Source organism: Vicugna pacos, chromosome 10 (genome assembly GCF_048564905.1).
Source record: "Vicugna pacos chromosome 10, VicPac4, whole genome shotgun sequence".
NCBI lineage: Eukaryota > Metazoa > Chordata > Mammalia > Artiodactyla > Camelidae > Vicugna > Vicugna pacos.
In genome coordinates this window covers 23,001,023-23,023,767 of record NC_132996.1, presented here as the reverse complement: position 1 = coordinate 23,023,767, position 22,745 = coordinate 23,001,023, and the positions used below count along the sequence as shown (strand labels likewise).

At 46.5% G+C, this 22,745-nt stretch overlaps 1 protein-coding gene across 3 annotated transcripts in view; it reads right to left on the bottom strand.

The window, feature by feature from the left end:
• TENM4 (teneurin transmembrane protein 4) overlaps positions 1-22,745 on the bottom strand; it is a 709,295-nt gene that overhangs the window by 85,510 nt on the left and 601,040 nt on the right. For all 3 annotated transcript variants that reach the window (XM_072969126.1, XM_072969128.1, XM_072969127.1), the window contains 2 exons: positions 12,492-12,638; positions 1,460-1,676 (listed from right to left, as the gene is read on the bottom strand). In XM_072969126.1, the coding sequence (XP_072825227.1) occupies positions 1,460-1,676; positions 12,492-12,638 (364 nt within the window). The remainder of the gene's footprint in view (positions 1-1,459; positions 1,677-12,491; positions 12,639-22,745) is intronic.

Below are 22,745 nucleotides of genomic sequence, written 5' to 3'. Positions count from 1 at the left end.
CTTCCCGCTCTCTGGTCCTACTTGGAAGGCTTGCCAGGAATGATTGTTATTATTATTAATTTTGTATTAAATGATGACGATGATCCTCACAGCTGCCCCTGACTGACAGCCAGGTATTATGCTAAAGGCTTTACAAGGAATGTTTTCAAGGCATGTGTCATTGAACATCCTCAGCTCTATGAAGTAGCCACTGTCATCACCATCACTCCCATTTTAGAGACATTTCCTCTTGGCTGGTCTACTGGGGTGAGTCCCTTCCTTGCCCTTGCTGTGCTCAAGGGAGAGGTCATCACTTTGTCCCCAAGCCTGCTCCTGCTCTCAGGTCCCCAACGTGGGGTAGTTACCATCCTCTACTGGGCACCTGAGTAAGGTCTCTCCTTTCTCCAGCATCCTTCAGAACCAGCCCATTTGAAGCCCTGCTGATTTCCCCTTTAAAGAGAACTAGGGCTGTCTTTCATCATTCCCATCCCTCATCCCTACCCCCACCGTCCCCTCAGGGCAGAATTTCTCTGGCCTCGAAATCATGAACATAGAAGGCACACAATCTGTGACTGCTGAATTGAACTGGGCTGACTTGCAGAGAAAGCTCTATGTGTGTGAGGCATCTCTACATTGGAAGACATTCAAAAGACATGATCATACATCCTTCCTGGATACCTTTACCAAGTTCATAGACCCTGGTGTGGGGGGCAGCAAACAGAGAACTCCTGTACCTTTTCATGCCCCTGCGTTTTTGCACAGGCTGTTCTCTCTCCCAGAACACCCTCTCTCTCCCTTGCCTAGCTATTTCTCATCTTTAAGACTCAGTTCTTAAGTCTCAGCCTTCCCCCTACCCAGGAACGTCCTCTCCCCATTTCCAGAGTGCCCTACAGTTAAAAAGGGCCTACCCCACTGGAACTATTTTTTGTTCCCCTAGTGGACAATGGGCAGGAACTGTGTTTGTCTCATCTCTGATTCCAGCACAGGACGTGGCACAGAACAGACCTCAGTAAAAAACTGTCCACCAGATGACACAGCTGACAACTTGTGAAAGATGCATGGGCTTATAACCTGGGATGCCAGCAGAGGCAACCCTGCCCAGCCTAACAAAGTCTCCTGGACATCAGCTCCAACGGCGAACAGTGTCAGAGCTTTTCAGCTCATCTTGAGACCGCAGGATCAGTATGAGCTGACTGCAAAGTGGGTATTGATCCACGATTCCCCTTGGACCTTTGATTTCTCACACTCTCCATTTATCACCCGGTGAGAGCAACACAACTTTGCTCATAAAAATTCCAAATGCCGCGGGTGGCAGTCTTCTAAACGTGGGTACTCGAGGCTGCTTCCCTGCCTCCCTGCCATTCCATCAACAGCCTTCGGTGCCCACCCTCCTGGCCTCCTCCCACCCCCACCCACCCAAATGTGGCCCTAGAGTTGATCCATTTCCCTGTCAGAGAGCCATGGCCAGAGCTGGACTCACCCTCTGTCAAAGGGGTTCTCCCCGGGGATGACGTGTGTGCTGTCCCTGCCCACGAGGAACTTGATGCGGTCGTAGAAGGAGTGCAGGTTCTGCTGGGACACAGGGGCCTGTGTCTCCTGGATGATGTCCAGAGGGTCGGGGGAGCCCAGGCACAGCGGGCTGGCATGACAGAGGGGCTGGAGGCAGCAGTCGGGGTCCATGCAGTCCACCAAGCCGTCTGCAGGGGGCACAGAGCACGACAGTTCACATCTCTATGTTCCATCAGCCACGTTTGCCCACAGCGCCTGCACTTACTTCTCTTTTCAACTCACTGAAAAACAGGATTAAGTGCCTGATACAGGCCAAGGCCTCTGCTGGGCACCAAGGAGATTCAGGTGCTTCGGATTAGGTCCCAGCCCACTAGTCCAGCAGGAGAGATAGACAAGTCGGTCAGTGGACAGTGTGACATGTTAGTATTGTTTTTTCCCAAGAGCTAGAAGGAATTACATATATGGAGGCCCAAAGGTGAGAGAACACACTGAACCTTTGAGTGGCTAAACTCAAGTGCTGAGCTCAGAAGGTGAGGGGAGCAGCACAAGAGGAGGCTGCCGGGGCTGGGAGGAGCAGACAGCTGGGACCCCTGGGGAGTTCGTATTTCACCTTCCGGGTAGTGGGAGCTAGTGAAAGGTGCTAAGCAGGGGGTGACTCCATCTGACTTGCAGGGCTGACAGAACGCCTGCTGAATCAAGGAGAGAGGACTAAGGGGGCCCAAAGTGGAAGCTGGAGGTGCCATGGAGGGAGTGTTGCTGAGGTTACATATGGGGAAGACAATAGTTCCTGAGACTACTGAGGTACAGTAGAGACTGAGAGAAGTGGATGGTTCGGAGAGACACTGAAGAGGTAAAAACGGTGAGACCTGACAACCGCCTGGTTTTGAGGGTGAGGGAGAGGCCATGTTGGAGAAGGCACCTCTCCCAGGTGCGATGTAAATGTGTGCAGACCTGGCCCTGCCTACAGTGAGAGGGGCTTTCTGAGCTTGCTGGATGGTCTCAGATCACTGACCAAGTAGCCATTAGCAGGGAATTCTCTTTACCACATGGGTGGAATTCTTTAGGACTGAAAATTACATTACAGCTTCCAGCATCCCAAAGTGCAAAAAAAAAATTTTTTTTTCATCAGATCACAAATTTTTGGTCTCATTATTCCAAAGTGCTTTTACAGGCACCCAACAGAATAGCTTAAAATAGACAACAAACTCAGGGATTAGAGGATACTGCCCAAAGTGGGGGACAGGGAAAGCTCAGGATTCCCGTCTGCTTCGTAGGCAGAGAACAGTCTAAGCATGGGTATTCCTCTATGGGGTTGAATTCTTTCTCTCTGGCTTATCAGCTGTGTGACTTTGGGCAAATTTCCCCACCACCCTGGGGACACAGATTCCGCTCTGGTTATCTCTATTGTATCTCCAGCACTTGGTATAGGTGTTTAAGACGTAACTGGTAAATAAATCAATGAATGAGGATTGAATGAATTAGTTGATAAATGAATCAAGGGGACAAAACCAAATGACAGCCCATAAAAGGCAGGAAACCATTATCTTGATTCAATTAAACAGTGTGGGATGGTGGGAGGATCCTGAGGCTCAGAGACTCAAGTTCAAGTCCCAGAACTGCCCTAAGAATGACTCTGCACGAATTCTTGTACTTAACCTCTCTGAGCCCCCATCTCCCCATCACTGACACACCTCCTTCACATCTGTCTCCAGGGGTTTACAACATAGACGCTGCCCACTAGAACACTGCATATGCGTTGGTTGGACTGGTGCCTCACCCACACAGGCAGCATCCCTAAGCCTCCTTACTACCCTCGGGGTGCTGTGGCCCCAGGCAAGCTACTTGGCCTCCCTGAAACCCAGTTTTCTTTCCTTAATAAGTTAAGGACAAAAATCCCTTGTCTTTCTCTCCCAACTTCTGCCTGGTATCCAAGACCTTACATGGTATATGCCCTCTGTGAGGATAGTGACAGAGGGGCTGAAGGCAGCAGTCGGGGTCCGTGGTGGTAAACAGTATGGGCTCCTGAGCCAGGCTGAGGTCAAATTCTTGCTCTGAAACCTGCTACTGTGTGACCTTGGGCAGGTTGCTTAACAAATTTGGCCCCAGTTTCCCACACCTCTTACAAGTAGATCATAAAAGTCAGTGTCACATAAGTATTTTTTACATAAATGGAAAACATAATACATGTCCCCAAATCTAGCAGAGTACCTGACACATAGTAAGTACTCAGTAAGAGGCAGTTCCTCTTCCCGACCCTGAACCTGGAACATGGCCCACCAAAGTGAACACCGAAGTGGGAGTCCTTTGTCTGCTCCCAGCCAGTCATCCCGAGATGTGGAGGAAAGGCCGCCCCCTCACTCCAGCTCTGTCCTGGGTCCTAACCGCGGCTCCCGCCCCAGCTCCCAGAGACACCAGCTCACTGCCTAGCAAAGCACCTGTCTTCTCCGGCAGTCGGCGGGCTCCTCTACACATTCTCGTGCTGCCCCGTCAGACATTGCTTAAACACATAATTACAGCTCGAGCTGAGGGTTGTTTGCATTTTGCTATTGATGTTAGCGTGACAGATTCAGCTGCCGCATCTATAACTCCACAGAAATGCTCCATTATTCAATCCCAGCGAGCAGGGACGCTGACCATTAAATCAGCTAGCACAATTGGAGGGCCATGAAAAGTCATGGCTAATTTGAAATTTTATTAGCTCTTGCCTGCTCTTGTTTACCACCAAAGCAGGCCCTGGAAACCAGTCTTTTTACCTCTTCATAAACACTCTGCTCTGTGGCACCGTGGAAGAACTGCTTCTTGTTCTCTGATCCTGGGGAAGGTTTGCCAGGAATGATGGTTATTGTTACTAATTTTTGTATTAAATGATGATGATAATGATGCTGACAGCTGCCACTTACTGAGGGCCAGGCATTGTGCTAAACACTCTACAAGGAATGTTTTCAAGGCATGTGTCATTGAATCTCCCCAGCTCTATGAAGTAGCCACTGTTGTCCCCATCACCCCCATGTTACAGAGAAGGAACCAGTGGTTCAAAGTGGTAAAGGAACTTGGTCAAGGTCACACAGTCAGTCAGCAAGGAAGCTGACTTGGAATTTGAACTCAGTTCTTTCAGGTTCTCTGATCCTGAAGAGACTTTTAGAAACCATTTTTAAAATGGAAAACATAAATTCATGAGTCTTGCTAAATGCTACCCTTCTGTGCTCTTCCAGTGCCCTGGGCAGTCTCCAACACGGCGCTCACCCTCTATACTGTAACTTTGACTTTCTCTGTCTCCCTCGCCACACAATGAGTTCCTGGGGGTCATTTCAGGATCCCTGTCTCCTGCAAGCTTTCAGCTTCATCCTTGCCTCTGGGATCTGGGGCTCCCCATACCCCTTATTTCCTTCCTTAAAAAAATTCAGCAATGAATTTTAAAAACAAATTGTTCCTTGTATTCAGAGGGCCTTTGTGATGATCCAGTTGGCCATTCTGCTAGAAATGAAAGTCTCAGCAAAGGCTCTGAGCTTCAGTCCGCCCATCTGTAACATGCACAACCAGACCTACCCGGAGAGACGCTGGGAGGATTAGGTGAGAACATGGGTGTGGAGCGCTCAGCATGATGACCAGCACCTAAGTAAGTGCTTGACAGATACTGGTTACTATTAGCTTCTGGCCAGGTGCTCCCCTTGAAGAGGGATCCTGGTAACAGAGCTACCCTGGTCCCCTCCCTCTACACTTGTTTCAGGGCAGCCCTTTCTGGATGCAGCCTGTCTGGCTTTGGAGAACTAAATGACATAAACGTGGCCATAGTGAGTTAAGGAAGCAAAGACCTCAGGGGACTTGAAGATTGGTTCTCTGAAACGGGGACATCACACCCACAATGCTCTTACGAGAGACTCTGGGACTGTGGAATTACTGTATGGGTCACAGGTTAGTGGGATCTAGCCAGGCCCAAAACGCTGCCTGCCTCCACCTCCCTACCTGACGCTCCCAGGTCATTCAGCAGGCAAATATTTGCTGACTCGTAAATGCAGGCTAAATAAAGGCCATCCACTAATAAAGGCCATCATGTTTAAATGAGATACATATTTTAAAAATGAGTAGGGCCCACAAAATTCTAATCAAAGTCTCAGTTTCTGAGACCAGCTTCTGTGCAAACACCTGTGTTTTCAGACGCAGCATACAGCGGCCTGCAATAGGGCTCCACAGTCAGTCACACGGTGTCAGTCCCTTAGTCACAGATGAGAAGTTTTAGAAAAGTCATATTAAGAGGAAAAAGTTTGTTTTGGGGACAGGAAAGTAAATGTTGGGGTAGGTTAGAAACACATCAAGATACGGTTTTGGGGAGTGTCTGGTTTTGGTGAGTTTGGAGACTATCTTTTCCAAGCACATCTGACCTCACTTAATTGCATGTCACACACACGCTGGTTGACTTATAAAATATTCATGTGTCCTACATTTACTGTTATCATTGAGAGACCCTCGGTGTCACAGCAGCAAAAACAAAAACAAAAACCTATAGGGAAAATAGAGAAAATTTTCCTCTATTTCCTTCAAGCTTTCAGTAACCCGCCCTGAACCCTAAATCCCAACTTTTGGCAAGTAACATTTCCCCCAACCAGAAATTTCCTTTTTCCTCACAGTTCTGAAGGCCTCCACTCTCTCCTGACCTGGTGGGAGTGAAGGGGGAAGAAGAAAGTGGCAGATGAGGCCATGGGGCTCCTGGAGGCTGGGAGGGGCAGCAATGCCACACCCAGCAGCTGTCTCTAGTAGGAGTGGGGGGCAAAGGGGAGGGAGAAGGTAACAGCCAGAAAAAAGATAGAATGGAGATCAAAAAGAAGGATGAATAAAAAGGAAGGAAGGGCATGAGAAAGGGGCAAAAAGGGAAATAGGGGTCAGGTCTCTGGAGTACTAGATGAATATTCCAGGGCAGTCCTCATGCTCATCATGGTCCTCGGTGCTGAAACACTGCATGGTGCACAGAGCACTGGCTTCCGCTGACAGTTCCATGTACGCACTGCCCTCTTGGGGATGAAGGTGATGCCATTCCCTCTTGCAGCCCTCCTCTGCACCCACCTGCTGGTGAGTGTCAACGGACCATGGAGACAGAGGGGTGTGTGCAGGAAAAAAAATCCAGGCTAGAAGCCTGAAGACCTGGTTCCTGCATTGAGTCTGTCACTCTCTAGCCAGGAGACCCTGGGCACATCCCTTCCTATGTCCTGGATGCAATTTATTCCTGTAAAACCATAATAAATTATGCCAACCTCTTAGGACTGTGAGAAGGTTCCTGGGCTGTGAGGAATAAGGAAGTAATTCAGTGAAAGAAGTCTTGGTGTCCTTCCCACGCCAGCAGCTGTTCCCAGAGCACCCCCTACAGACAGGTGCTAGGCACAGGACTGGGTGAAGTCCTCTGCCATCAGTCGTGGTCCTGGCCAGCGGTAGCTTCCTGTTCATGTGGTAATCTTAACAGCCGTCAGAGAGTGATGGGATCTGGGGTGACCGCCTCCCTCTCTGCTGTCAGTGTCCTTGTCATCAATTAGGTGGGGGTGGATGGGGCAGCCTCTGGGGCTAACCTGCCTGATAGCCATGTCCTGGCCTTTCTATGCCCCTGGCCCATCTCCCCTGGGGGCCAGCCAGCTGGAACTTTCACAGAAAGTGACAGGAGTGCACAAGAGTTCTATGGAAGGTGGCAATGCAGCTGGCCCTCTCAGTCTTCACAAATGAGGACATTGGGGCCAGGTTAGGTGATTTACCCAAAGTCATACTGCCAGTGAAGTGGCAGAGTTTGGACTCTGGTCCCTTATCTTTCTCCAAGTCCAGCTGTCAGGCACTAGACCACAGTGTACGTTTCTTTCTCCATCAATGCTTTGGACGTCCTGGCTCTCACATCCCTGACTTCCTTCACAGAGGGCAGGAACTGAGTCCATTAGTTCTTATTCCACATGCATAGCAGAGTGCCCTGTGCACAGTGAGCATCGTATTTGTCGAATGAATGAAAAAATGAATGACTGATTATGTGAGGATCCCACGTCAAACTTCCCATCTGTTGCCCAGGGTCCATCATGGGCTCTGGGGTGTGATGAAACCTTTCCCCACAGAAAGAGCTCATTCCTCTCCTTAGAAAGGAGGTGCAGGGGATGGGCCTGCTCTTTTCTTTCCGCACCCATCACATGGCCGATGGGCCCTGTGCGAGGCACTGGACAGACAGGAAGAAAACAGGGTAACACCTCCAAAGGATTCGGTGTGGCAGGTCAGACAGAGACAACAGTGTGCTGGGAAAGAAGGAAGCAGTGGTGGCTGGGGAAGCCCAAAGGTGGGAACCTAACACAGGCTGGGGGCTGGAGCATTTCCTGGAAGAGGTAATGCTTAAACTGAGATTAGAAGGAAGGACATGCATCAGCCAAAAGGAGAGCAGAGCTGGGAGCGGATCTGGGAAACCCGTGGACTAGTAAACTTTCTTTACTGGAGTTTTCAGCACGGTTCCTTAAACTGATGGCCCTGTGGGCAGTGTATAACAAGTCCATTCAGCTCTCTGCAGGCTCGACAGCCCAAGAGCGGGCCTCACCTCGCTGTCGTGCAGTTTGGCCACAGAACTGTTTGACAGCAGGCTGAGAGCAGCATCTGGGGTGGCCCTAGGGGTGGAGGGCAGAATGTGGCTCCCTGTCTGTACGCATCTGGGAGAAGTTTTTGTCATTTGCTATGATACATTCTGTGCCTTCTTTGAAAAGGTTTGCAAAATCTTTATCTGCTCCTTAGAACACAGGATTTTTAAAGGTCAATCTCTCTCCTGTCTCTTATCACAAGAAACGTGGTTTAGAGAGAGTCTGAACAGCGAACATATTCTATGGCTTTGACGTGAATTCTCCATTCCAACAATGGGAGATGGGCAGAAAAGGGAGGACGGAGAGCTTTGTTCTTAGTTTCCCTTAAATTTCTCCGTCCATGCTGCATCTATCAATTATCCGTATTGCAATCCATGAGGGTTCTTCATGGGACTGACAGTGTCTAAAGAGATGAACACACCTTGAAGTTGCTTAAAGGTCCTTTATCAAAAGGAGTCTGGTTACTTAAATTCCAGTGGATTTTTGATTTTGGCTTCCTTTTTTAAGGGGCAGGTTCCATTCTCATCCTAGCTTTCCCACTGACCCACTGTGTGACTTCGGGAATATCACTTCAGCTCAGTGAGCCTTGGTTTCCCTGCATGTACATGTCTGCCCTGCAAGTATGTTTAAAGGGCTGGAGATTGTGGACACAGAGGGTCCAGCAGAGGGCCTGGCACTTAGAGATGCTATCTGAATGAGGGCTATTGTTTTCCTTTATGGGCATTTGAATTTTTTTCTTCTAGCAGTGAGCTTGTAACAGTTTGGATTACAAATTTTAACTAAGAGATGAAAAAAGCCAAAATATATTATTATACAGCGAAATACAGTATAGTCACAGAAGAAAGAGAACTGACATTTGCAGGTAATGAACTGAGGCTTAGAGAAACTGAATCACTCACTCAAGATAACAACCATAAGTGAACACAGAAACCAACATAAAGCTAGACCCAACTCAGCCATACTGTGAATTTTTTTTTGTCTAAAACATGGCAATAGCATTCTTAACGAAGCTTGAAATTAAAGTTTAATTTGTCAAGGATTGCTTTAAGCCTAGCAAACTGGGAAAGAAGAGAAACCAGAAGTTCTCAGATAACTTGAAGAGGCACGGTTGAGTTTATGATGGAGCTGTGAGCCTGAGGTCTGGGCACACTGAAAAGCTCTCACATGGCTGGACCTCACGGACTATGCAGTTTCTGCCACCTGCCAGGTGTGTGACCCGGGCAAAATATTTCTGCTCACTAAGCCCTAGCTAGCTTCCTCATCAGGAGGAGATAGTCAGGGGATAAGAATACCACATACCTCCCAGTGTTCTTGGGTGGTCATGCAACTGCTTTCCAAACTGTAAAGTGACATACGAGTTACCACTGCCATCCTCTGGTCTGCTCTGTGGTACTGCTGTAGTCTACTTAAAATCGAATAAGTACTACCACCACATTTCTAGGAGGAGGGTAAATCACTGGGAGGAGGTGGCCCATAAGATCACACAGAATAGCTCAAGAGTCTTGAGTCCTACTCCAGCCATGTTAACAACCTTCTGTGTGACTTTGATATGTCCACTCTCTGGCCTCCAGTTTCCCTGTCTGTAACGGGTACGGAGCTGAAGTGTGTTCTCTGTCTCTTCCTGTCCTGTGACTTGACATTAGCCTCCGCTAATTCCTTCTCCAAGTCCCCGAGTCACATCAGCCAAAAACACTCACTCAGTGAGACGCTAATGTTTTCTCCCTCCACCCTGACTTATGTACTTGGGATGATGCTGTGGCCCACATCATGGCTGAAATAAAGACACTTATTTCATTCTGCCTCCATTAGATTTAGTTGTTTGGGTAACAATTTCTTCCAAATGACTGGGGGCTTCCTGAGGGAGAAAGATTGGGACATGTTCATTGGTCTTTATCTCCTCTCTAAAAGGAAAGTGGTGCCTGGCAGACATCAGGAGCCCAAGAAATGTGTGCCCGACAGGACTGAAGACAGCCAAGTGCTAAATCTGGCTCACACTTGTGTTGCCTTGTACAGCCTGCTGTTTCTCCCTCCACTAAAACTGTCCCCTTTTGGCCAAGACCTAGAGTGATAGAGGGGCCAGTGAGGACAGCCTTGCCCCGCCAGCACCTGGGGACAGTCTACCCCCACCATTGTTTCATCTGTGCCACTTTGCAAAGTGGGGACCCCCTGCCCCTTTCCTTGGGCTCCCACAAAACTGAGATGATCCTGAAGTAAGATATTCCCCTGGAGTCTGGATCAGCCCCATTTCCTATGATGAGAAGCTCCTTCTCCCACCAAATCTGTGGGCCTTTCGGCTCCTGTGTGCCCATGCTGGAGGGCTGGCTCCGAAGGATGGTGAACAGGGGCTACACTGGCATTGCGTTTTGTACGAGGGAATAAATGAACCTTGTTTTATAACCTGTTCTGTGATGCGTGTTACGGGGAGGGGCACCCTCTCCCCACATTTTTCAAGGACACTCAGTTCTTTTGCTGCCCAGACATTCAACAGCTGTTTGAAGGCTTGGGCCAAGACCCTAGATTCTTGAGAAGGGAACGACTTCATGGCACGGCTCCTCTCCCCTTCTAATTACCCAAATGTCATTGCTCGTCATGGAACTAAGCCTGCAAAGGCAGAGTGAAGGGGGTGCTGAGGAAGCCAGGCAGGTGACCTGGGCTGCCGTCTCTTTCCCATGAAGAGCAAGTATGATTGAGTTTCATCTTCCCTGAAGACAGGGATACTCGCGCCTGCCCTGCTTCACTCGGGACGCTTTCTCTGAAGGGAAAGCCCTTTCCTTTCCAAGGAACACCTGCCTCCTCAAGCACCACCTTCTGGATGAACGTTCTCCTACTCCCACACAACCAGTACAGAACTCTGCAGCATCTCCCGCCACCGTCCATTAGCACTTACCTTTGGTCTCCCTCCCTCATTCAAGTTCCTGGAGTGTGGGGACAGGACCTGTTTGTCTCTGTGCCTGGCCGAGGGCCTGACCCCATAACAGGGACCCTGGATATTTTTGAAGCACAGAAATTAATAATGAGCTCCAAAACTCTCAGACTGAATAAGGGACATTTCAGCCCTGTGAGATCTCAGGAGAGTATGGACCCGCTGTCTCTCCCTGGCTACCACGGCCCGACCCCACAAGCTCCTTGTCGGTTATTACTCCATGGGGCCCAGGACTGGGTATAGCAGGCCTGACCATCTCCTGGATTCAGGCAGCAGGGAGAAGGACTGAAAGCTGGCTCAGACAGAGACCAGCCACCTGAAACAGCCCAAGATTGTTGGAGCCAGCTCAAGGCACATGAACCAGAGGAATCACAACAGCATATACTTGGCCTTTTAATCCTTATGGTGCTTTGAGACTGTAGAATCACGCTAAGTGAAAGATCCCCAAACGTTGGGATGCTGAGTTTCTGGCCTGTTGATTTCCTACTCTGTGCAGGGTACTACAAAGCCCCTTAGTATAAATATGAGGGAGCTACATAAACACATTGAGACTAGGCCAACTGTCAGGCCATTGCTAGAAAGAAAGGGTTAATTGTTTTGATTTTTTTTCCATTTCTCTATTTCTTTACTCTCCTAACAACCCCTCGGGATTGGTAGAGTCAGGAAGAATCAACCCATCTTCTAAGTGGGAAAGGAAAGCACATTGTGGTTGTATTTATCCAAGTCTTACACACAGAAAGATGAAGGCTAATTCTAGGACTAATACAAGGGCTGAAATGGTCCTTATGAGCCAGTGGCCTCATTTTATAAATAAGGACTGTGAGGCCCATAGACATCGAGTAGCTTGCGTAAGGACACAGAGCATGCCAAAGACAGAATTGAGATTGGAACCTTGATCTCTTCACTCTCAGCTAATAAATGTTCCACAAGACTAGGCCTCCCTTCCTTAAGGTTTTGACTGCCTAGAACTTGAAAAAAGTTCAACAGCAAAGATGAATTCTATCATAAACCCACAAGGATAAAAAGTGTGGGGGCAAAGGTGGCCTCCAGAGGGCTTGGTGAGCGTTACCTCCAGAATCAGAGGAGAAGGGAAACTGACCGAAGGTAACTCAACCCCCTCCCCTGGAGAAGCATCCTTTCTCCCGCTTTCTGTGATACCGAATTGGGTGGCCTCTTGCTCACTTCCAACAAAAGTGGTGGGGACCTTGTGACCTTGCCAGGCAACTCATGCTGTAATTGAGTTATTAGGAAATTCCTTCTTCCATATGTCTTCTCTGTGTCAGATGGCAACTAGCTTTATTTTCATCAGCTAATTTTAATTAATTCAAATGGAACAACTGGTGATATGCTCTCATATCTGAGACCACATGTGCAGTTTTATGCCTACCCTGCAGGCCTCCTTGATGAGACAGCTGGTGTGCTGGTGGCCCGTTAACTCGGTCACACCCACCCTCCACTCTGTGCCCCCCAGCGTCCTGGAGATGCCAGAGCCCTACCTCCATCGTTGTCTTTGCTGTCACCACAGGCGGTTTCCATGGACGTATCACAGCCAGCTCCTCTCCAGCCCAGCTGGCAGACGCAGTGCCACCCGTTCAGGTCCAGGGTGCACCTGCCGTTGCCATTGCACAAGCCGGGGCAGCCCTCTGCAAGGCAAAAGCACACGGATTCAAGGTCTGGTCACCCGCGGCCAACTGTAGCCACACACACTCACACTCTACCTGCCAACTTACAAAGTGCTTTCACATCCATCAACACACCGATGCCTTCAGCAGCAGGGGAGGCCTATCACTGGAACTGTCACTTTACCTCGGAGGCCACTGAGACTCAGAGGTGGAAGGCCTTGCTAAGGCTGCCCAGCCAGGAAGTGGCAGGGATAGGTCTGAAACCCACACCTTCTGCGTCCCAAACGCCCTCTTTCAAAAGCAACCAGGACTCTAGAGCAGGAGTCAGCGGATACGGGCTTGTTCGAATCTAACCAGTGTAGCTTTTTGGCTGATCTCTGCTCCTTGTTCACTCTTCTGTGCTTTTCCTGTCCCTGGTGGCTGTTCAGAACAAAGGGGTCATCTCTCTGCTTACTCTACTTGTCCCCTCAGCACTTCTGGGTCTCGCCCTAAAGGGCTGTACTTTTTTTAGGTCCTGTTATTTGGTCAATTCTATTGGACCTTAGGCTTTTCATTTCTTTCGTCCTGTTTTCTCCTCAGTGGCTGTCTTGGCTTTGAGGTAGAGTCCTTGAGTCTTTTTCTTCCCATCTTATCTCCAGCCAGCCATTCAGAAGAGTCCAGCTGACTGCCACGAGAGAGAAAAACTGGAGCTGTCTATGGTTACCAATGCAGGTTAGGGCAGCCTGCCCTTCCCTAATCTTGTTCATCTGTACATCTGTCTGCCTGTCTGCCATTTATTAAGCACCTTCTCTGGGCTAGCACTGGAGGTGCAGAGATGAATAAGCCCTAGTTCTTATTCTTGAGGAACGTGTAGCCTATCAAGGGAGACAGATTTGTATAAGCAAAATATTTCACTACTAAGTGCCCTGAGGGAGATGTACAAAACATGGTGGGAGCCAAACACAGGAGTGGCCATCTGTCTGAGAGAGCTGAGGATGATTTAATCAAGGAGGGTCAGGCAGTGTTTAGATGCTGCCTTGATTCTGCTTTGACTGCATCATGAGGTGGGGAGTTATTATTATTCAGGTAGATTTGCCAGTTTTTGCTCATCATGTTTTCAAACCCCTCTCCAACTTCGTGGCTCAGAAATCTATCTCTGAGAATCTGTTTAAGTTACATGGTTGACTCCAGCTTCTATTTTGCCACTTGGTTTTCATTCAGTTTTGCATTTTAACTAAGCTGCCCACCCCTTTTTCAGAGGGGCTAGCAAAAATCACCTTCCCTGGTATGCCTTGTGTATCTTCTCCCTGCCTCTGCTTAGTCTCAGGGAAGCGTACGGATGTGAAAGCACTCTGCCAACTAGAAAACCTGGTTTATTATCATGAGAAGCAAACTGCTACAAATACAGCTATAAACTGAGTTTTCTATCATGTTTTAACTAAAAGCAGACCCATTATTCTTAAATGGGACAAATGTGAATGTGGCTGTCCGGTACAAGACCTAGGCCAAGGCAGGCACTTCCTAAATGGTTGAACAATTAGATTCTAAAACTGTAGTGTTTCAAGGACTTTTCAATAGTTGACTCTTATTACAAAATAAAAAAAAAAAAGAACACGTTCATTTATATTTGAGATGTTCAGCACAGCCACCAATCAATCAGTCTGGCCACTGTGTTTTCCATTCCAAGAAGAAACATCTATTGAGTGTGTACACCAAGCCTAGGAGGGATTCTTGTAGAAGTTTTGACGCAGATGTAGCCTATGTGGTCTTTGCACAGACGTCTACTGGGAAAGGTGGGAAGCTACCAGCATGGCCATCCCAAAGATGATTGAGAAAGCAGTTGTAAAAGTTCAGGGAGCAGTGCTGTGACGTGCAGGTACCACCCTGGCATTCTGACTTAGATCAAGCCAGCCCTCTTGATCTAAACAATTACAGACTCCCTCTTTCTCCAGTTAGTCCCATTTAAAGTTTTGCCCATCCAGCTGGGACTTCTTTTCAATTAAGCCTTATATATATTTGAAATCAGTCTTGGAGGAAGAAGAATCCAAGGGTTAAGAATGGTCATAGGCGGCCTTTTCTTGCTCCAAGATGTAGCCTCTTCTATGATGCAAAGAACATCTCTTATGTAAGAGCACAAGCTTGGGGGCCATATCAAAGTCACTCAATGGCTGTATGACCCAGCCACCTTATTTAATTTCTTTGAGCCTCAGTCTACTTATAAAATGGGAGGATTTGTTGTTGGGAGGATTAAATAAGATAACGTATGCATGATGCTCAAAGCCTGACATACAGCTTGAACACAATATCTGACTCTTCAGCTTACCTTGACCTTCTCTCTAGTTTGATTAGATGGACTATAATTTCATAAGTTGTACCCATAACTTCAGGTAGGGGTCATAGAAAGACAAAATGGGAAACTGAGTCAGTTATCTAGATCAGAGTCAGCAAGCTTTTTCTGTAAAGGTCCAGGTAATAAATATTTTAGCCTTGTGAGTCACATGGTCTTTGTTGCAATTACCCAACTCCGCCATTATAGCTTGAAAGCAGCCACACAATTTATAAAGGAATGGGCACGGCTCTGTTCCAATAAAACCTTATTTACAAAAAACAGGGGATGAGCTAGATTTGGTCTGTTTGCTGCAGTTTGCCACAGCCTGGTTTAGATGCTTCGGGACAATGATGACAATGACATTTGCCATATACTGAGGGTCTACTATGGCTTGTCACTGTGCTAGACATTCTACATATATTATTTCCAAACTAAGTAACTTTTTGTTATATTTTTCAAATCCTGATTTTCTAGCATATTGCCAATTTCACACCATTTGATCCTAAATTTTTCATAAAAACCATGTGTTACAACAGAGTGGGGACTTTGGAACTAGACAGAAATCAGTTCAAATCCCAGCACCCCCGTTTACTTACTATCCATGTGATTACTGGCAAATTATTTAACTCTCTAAGCTTTAAGCTTTAGTTTTCTCACCTGTAAAATGGAGCTAATACCTAATCCAAAGAGTTGTTGAGAAGATTAATGGGATATTGTATATCAACTATTTAGCATAGTGGGTAACAGAGGTAGGTATTTAATAAATGATAGCTGCTATTATTATAATTAGGGTTAACTGTTTTAACATTGTATAACTTCACTCACAAATTCACAAACCAGAAAATAACCCTTTGCCAGTCCAAACTGTTTCAAAGTTTGGGTCAAAAGCTATGGTCCTCCTAAATACGAACCTTGCCAGAGAGCTGAGACAAACCAACCTAGTGACTTGGTCATGGGGCGAACATACAGCTCAGCAGGAAAGCAGCAAGATGGGGTCAGGGCCACAAGTCCCAGCCCAAGCCCACAGTGTCATCTTTCCTGGGACTCTGCCCTTCTCCTTGAGAACAACTGTCCCAAGCATATGTACATTATTACTTTTGCCATAGCTTGATGTCTTATTCCCTCCATTAGAATCTGAACTCCATAAAGGTAACTCGGGACCTAATTCATTGCCTTGAACATAGCCAGCACTTAGTATATATTTGCTATGAATCAGTGAATGAGACAGGAGACCTAGGGTCTGTACCTCCTGCCTGGCTAACATATGGGATCTTGGGAAAGTTACTCTTTCTCTTTTGGTCTCAGTTTCCTCATCTATGACATGGAGGTTTGAATGAGATGATCAGTTAGGTCATCTACAACTACCCAACAGAGAAGGTCAAAACAACTTTAAATTTGATGATTTTGTTCTTAATTTCAACAAACTTAGCACCCAAAGAATGGCAGGCATGTGTTAATTCTGGGCTACACAGAGATGTGATATAGTCTCTGCCCTCAGTAATTTTATATTCTATTTATCTATACCCTACTTTCTTCCAGGACCATTTTAAATGGGTCTTAAAATCTCAAACAATACTTTTCAAAGTAAATTCTGTGAACTGCTAGTTCTATGAGGTCCTCAAAAACTAGCTTCTGTGGTCAAATAAGTCTGGAAAACTATACAGCTTATATTCTTATTCTAGAGCGTCACACTGCATAGCAATACATTAAAGGCTCTGAGAAATCTCACAATAAAGAGACCCACTTATTTGATTACCAGAACATTTTCCAGTTGGACCTCAGAACTCTCTCCCCACCACACACAATCATTCACAATAATGTGGAATATTCCATTCCACAGAAGCCTCTTTGAGAACCCTGCTCTAGTAAACAACTCTTAGCACACGGTGCCTGGTGCACACATCCTGTGCTGCTCTAAACCTGTGGAGGAGCCCGTGGTCCAGGGAGGGTAAGCTCTACACGTGAAATCACAGGAACACTCTCTTCACAGTCAGTTTCTTCAAATGGACAAGCTTATGCCCTGAGGGTTTGCCCTGTCTGATCAGCCTCCAGGTTCCAGAGAGACCTGGAGTACCTGTGGCTTGAATGAGGTCTGCTCTCAGGCTGCAGTCTGCTTCTGGGATAGTCACATCCCCATTAGTCAGGAAGAGTAAGCCTCCTCTGGGGTGACTTGCTGCCTTTCTTAAAGCTATACGGCCATCCTTACCCACTGCTAAAGCTCGTTAATTCCACAAACGCTGAAACTCATCAATAATTCAGAGAGCCTAAGTGACATGAACAATCCCCTCTGGAAGGACTCACACCAGGCATTTTCTAGAGCCAAAATAATGTAATTTTAAGGTTTAGAGGAGGGCCAAGCTTTTCAAAAGAAACGATGCCCTTTAAATGACAAGCGACCACTTTATCTTCAACCTTCTGCTTAAGCTTGTGAAGAAGGCTCCCCGGAAGCATCAGGCGTGACTAGAAGGCTTTCAGAACCACTGAAGGTATTTATTTCTTACTCAAGTGGTAAAGGAGCTATGCGACACACTTACCATACAATAAATGCCCCATTTCTCGATGTTTCTCTTTCTGGGCTTCTTGTACTTTTTCATCCCTACAGTCATTCCCTAGACAAGGTCACCATTATCTCCTACCTAGATGACAGCTGCAGTCTCCTAATTGGTCTCTTTGTCCCCAAATGTTCCTCCTCAACTCCTTTTCCACAATATGGCCAGACAGATCCTTCCAAATCACAAACGTCACCAAGTCATTATCCTGCTTTAAAAAATCTTCAGAAGCTTCTCACGTGTTATAGTCCACAGTCTTGGTCTATGAGTCCCTGCCTAAGTTGTGGAGTGGGGGGGGCAGTCTCCTTGCTAAGCGGCCATGGGACTTCCTCTATCACAACTTTCAACATACTTTTTGGGATAGATTTGTTTTAGTGTCTTCTCTGGTAGGCTGTGGGGAACCCCAGAGCAGAGACCGTTTCTGCCGTGTGGTGTCCACACTGCCCAGCACTTAGGAGAAGTTCAGCGTGCTCACTGAGTGAATACTGTTTCTTCAGTGTCTACCAATGCAACCAGAAAGCAAACAACAAGAGCTGGCTTCTCTCTGAACTGCAAAATAGTACTCTGAAAAGTCCTGAGCTTGCATTGTATCGACCTCTGAATACTTTCTGAGGGATTATAAGTACTCATTATACCACAAAGTCAGCCGGATGGGGGCTTTGTCCAGACCTAGATTTTGGCAAGAAACATTTGTCTTTTAAAGGAAGTTACAATTCTTGGGCCTAATCCAACTAAAGATTTGGTGATATTTTCTGAACTAAAATCAGAACAGGTGGTTTGAGAGAGAATATGGGTCACTTCCTGGGGAAAGTGCCAGCTTGGAAGACGTGGTTTGGAGGAAAAATACTGGAAATTAATGGGACATTCTTGACCTACAGTGACAGAGGAAAGGATACTGGAAATTGGGATTAGGTCAGGAAACACAAATTCCTGGTTCTCCTGCTTACTACAAGTGTGGCCGCTCAACACCCTCAACTTTAATTTCCTTTTCCAGTCAAATGAGTATAATGATATCTGTTCCCTTAAAAAATTCACAGGATTCACTTAAGACTCATGGATAAGGGAAAACTTCACATAGTAGGAAAAAATCCACCAAGTGGTTGGTAAACTTATTAAATTTAATCCAATCTGAGGATTCCTCTGATAATGATTATGTGTGAAACGCCTATTTTAAAGAGGCTCAGAGGTGCTACTCTTTTTCGCTGAAATAATTTGATTCTTGGTTGAAGGCCAGTATGTAAAATGCGCTTCTCAACACCAGGCATCCGTTGAATGGGCCCTAGTGCTACCTTTGCTGTATCTGGCAAAGATATCCCAGTTGAAAAGCATTTAGTCATTTATGTTTCCCTAAAGCCCTTGCTACCAATTTTTAAACAGCAGTTGCTCTCTCTTATTAAAAGCCAATATTATCTTTTTCTTTACAATTTCAAAAATTAGTTTGGCTAATGAAGTCCTTCTCCAAATGAAGGGGGAAACTAATAATATGATGATAAAATAGCCCGGCCAACACTTACTGTGCATCACTCCTGCCCGTGTACTGAGCACTTTACATCCATTACTTTACTCAATCCTCACGCCAACCCTACAAAGCAGGCCCTGTCATCACCCTCATTTTATAAAGACTCTGAAGGGAAGGGAGGTTAAGAAAAGTGCCCAAGGTCACCCAGTTCATTAAGTATTGAAGTTTGGATTCCAACTCAGGCAGTCTGACTCCAGAGTATGTGTCCTTAACTGCTGAGCACATCCTTGGTGCCGGGTGCTGTGTGAGGGCTATGGCGTGGAGTTTCTCCTCCAGGAGCCTGGAGTCTTTTAGGAGCACACACATCTGATCTTATATTCTTATTCTCTCTTTTTTTTTAAGACTAAAAATTAAAAAAAAATTGGGGGGGATGGGGAAGGTCATTAGGTCTATTATTATTATTAGTAGTAGTAGTAATTATAATTTTTAATGCAAGTACTGAGGATTGAACCCAGGACCTCGTGCATGCTAAGCATGCACTCCTGAGACTTATTCTTAGAGCAATGAGGCCCCTTTGGAAATTTAGGGACCATCTACTTAATGTAAGTGCTTAAAATGGAAGGAATTACTTTGCCTGGAGGGAACACTCTTAATGAAGATAAAACTTACCAAAGTCAGGCCTTCTCCGAAAAGGAAAAAAAAAATCCAAACGACAGACCATTTAGTCCCTGAGGTCAGGGGTCTGTTTTCCCCCATTTCTCCAGAGCCTGGCAGTGTCACATACACAGTTTAGTACTAGCAGTAGCGGCTGTGCCCCACGGGATTGTCGGGTAAATGAACACCACAGAAATAGAATGTAGTTCTTAAGATGTCTTAGCTGGCCCTGGGGTCTCTTCTTGTCTCAGGCCACCCACCCTGGTTCCCAGCATCTGAATTCTGAGGGACCAGGGGCCATAAGGAGTGGGCAGGGTGACACGAGATGGGATAGGAAGGGTGATGGGGTGCATGTGCGTCAGGAGGGAAGCACAACAGCACGATGGTAATGTCACAAAAGATTGAGTGCTTTGGGGGGAAGAATGACACTCTCGGTATATCAACCACCTTGTGACCAAAACCCCGTCCCCTGGGCAGTGGATGCTGTGACAAAGCCGGGGATGTGGCAGCATTGAGACACCATGCTTATGGGGTATATATACATTTCTAGATACACACTTCTTCCGTTTTGCTCATACACAAACACACACACAAAGACAATAGGAAAATAGAAGAAGGAAGACCATACCTTTAACTACCCTATCCAGATAGTGCGCTTGGGAAATAAAAGACAGGACATTTAAGGTAGGCTCAAGAAAGTGCAGTACTGCCTGTCACAGGACCATGCCAGGAGTTAAGGAGACAAAGGCGGCTGCACCCCACATTTGGGACAGACCTGCCAGGGTGGGGAAAATAAAACGAAAGACAACACAAGAGAGAAGGAGGGCGAGCAAGCACATTCTCTGGGAAGGACTGAAAGGAACGTCAACTCATTCTGCGATCCAGGCATTTGGAAATGTGATCATATGAACAAGAAGACACATGGATAAGGAAAACAAGAGAAAAAGCAGGATGGGGAGCTACAAAAGTGGCCATACTCCTGCTCCATCAGCTTTTGGAAAGTTAGAATTTGTGCCTTTGTCTACCCAGAGCAGCATCCAACTTCCCGCCAGGGAAAGCAGTGGGACAAGGGCCAGTGCACTCTGTCTGGGCAAAGGTGCCCCCAGGAGGCTGGAATTTGGAAATAGGCAAAAGGTGAATCATCTTTGATAAGAACTAGGGAAGTGGGTTAAGTCTTTGGTCAAATATCCGCTAGGTTATCTGTTTGCCATTCTTGAATTTTCCGTGGACTTGAATGCAGAATGTTTGGTGTTCTAAGTGAGATGCATCTCTCCTTTGTGCATCTTACACAGATTATGAGGTGCAGGGCAATGGGTGTCACTGTGAAAGACAAGAAAAAGGAAGGAAAACCTGATCACTTCTCAACGCTTATGAACTCAAAAGGTAGAATGAGATACACTTTGCTTTCCAATGGAGGGGTCACATCTAAGCACTGAATTATCTGGTGACCTAAGGTTTTGCTTCTTTGTGAGGGTGGGTGTCGAATGTTGCTCTGAAATAAACCTACTGTGCACACACATGGGTGCCTGGCTGTGTGTTCAAAGCAGGGCAGGCCTCTTCATTCCCAGCATGAATCAGTAACACCCTTTCGCCTTCCTGTCAGTCTGGGGTCACAGCCACTTAGAAGGGTTCCCTTTCATCTCCTTCTTTACAGCTTCCCAACATGTGCTCCCGCAGAGGCCAGAGAGATGACATTCACCTGAAGGGTTGATGTTTTCAGCTGGGTTGGCCCCCACCCTCAGCTGGATTTCACACGTGAATCAAAAGTCCATAAAGAGAGGACTGAACTGCAATGGTGAGGCCTTATCTGGAAGCCCTCGGGTTCTATAAACCGTAAGAACATTCTTACTCTCTTCATAAAAAAATATAAATTTTATGTTTTCAATCCTCCGGATAGGACAAATGCTGTTGCTGTTCATCAATATATATTTGCCTCAAAAGACCGGTGGATGAGAGGCTATGTTCTTAGTTCAGGCATCCATGTGGTCTGTGCTTCAAGATGAAATATGCTCCTGGAGGCTGCATAGCCAAGTGGAAAATTGGGAAGAGGAGATTTTAAGTGGGTCTGCATGCTTCTCTTTCATTTTTATAGATGGCTTGGAGTCCACGGGATTACAGGGTATAAGAAGGGAGAGTGAAGGGGAGTGGTGTATGAAGGAGGAGTAAATAAACAAAGCTGTGGAATGACAGACAATGAAAAACAGGATCAGCCCACATGAAAAACAGCCTAGGAGACATCTTTGGCTAAGGCAAAGACTTTCTTGATTTTTGGTTTGTCTGACACTTTCTTCTCAGTCAACCTCATTCATCAAACTTTGTAAAGTGATCTAAAATTTCTTCAGACATCATCTCCCAGGAGATGCCATCAGAGAGCGATAACACACAGGATCTCCTGGCTCAGCTGGTGTTCTTAGCTTCCAGATCTGCATAGTTTTGTGGAGGGTTGTAATCATATATTCTTGTAATAACTCTGAACCCAGCTACAGAAGAGATGGAGTGAGCCTAGATTTCTCTCACAAGGTTGGCAAGGATGACTAGGCTGGATGACACACCATCACTGTGATTCAAATGGCCATTCCACCGTGCAGCATCCACTGTGAGGGAGTTCTCTGACCAGAAGGACATCGTCTCTAAACTTAATGGTGATATCGTGGCTCTGGCGAAGAGTAAAGGTTATATCCACTTTTTGGGTTAATGTTCCCAAGCCCAGTGGTTGACCTCAGAGAGCTTTCTCTCCCTCTTCTAATGCCATTTTATTTACAAGAATTATTTAGTAATTGGGATCTCTATTAAATGTAGATGTTTTTAATACCTTTAAAAATGCTGACTAATTTCTCAGACTATAGGCAGGAATGGCCGCCAGTGGAAGTGACTGAGGCAGACCCGGGTTGCAATAGATGTTGTGGGTTTCAGGAGACAAGAGTGGACTCCACAAATCAAGGGATTCCTTCCCTACACAGTGACCTCAAGCCACACTGAATCCAAGAGCTGGTAACAACCAATCAATACCAAGTCCGAGAGTTCTCTGGGACTGAAATGGAGCTTCCTTGTCTCTGACTATTGAAAATGAAAAGTGATACCTATGTCTTTGAAATCCAAAGCCGTTTATTCATAAAAGGCATATGCAGAAGTGAATACCATTGTCACTTTCACTGTTT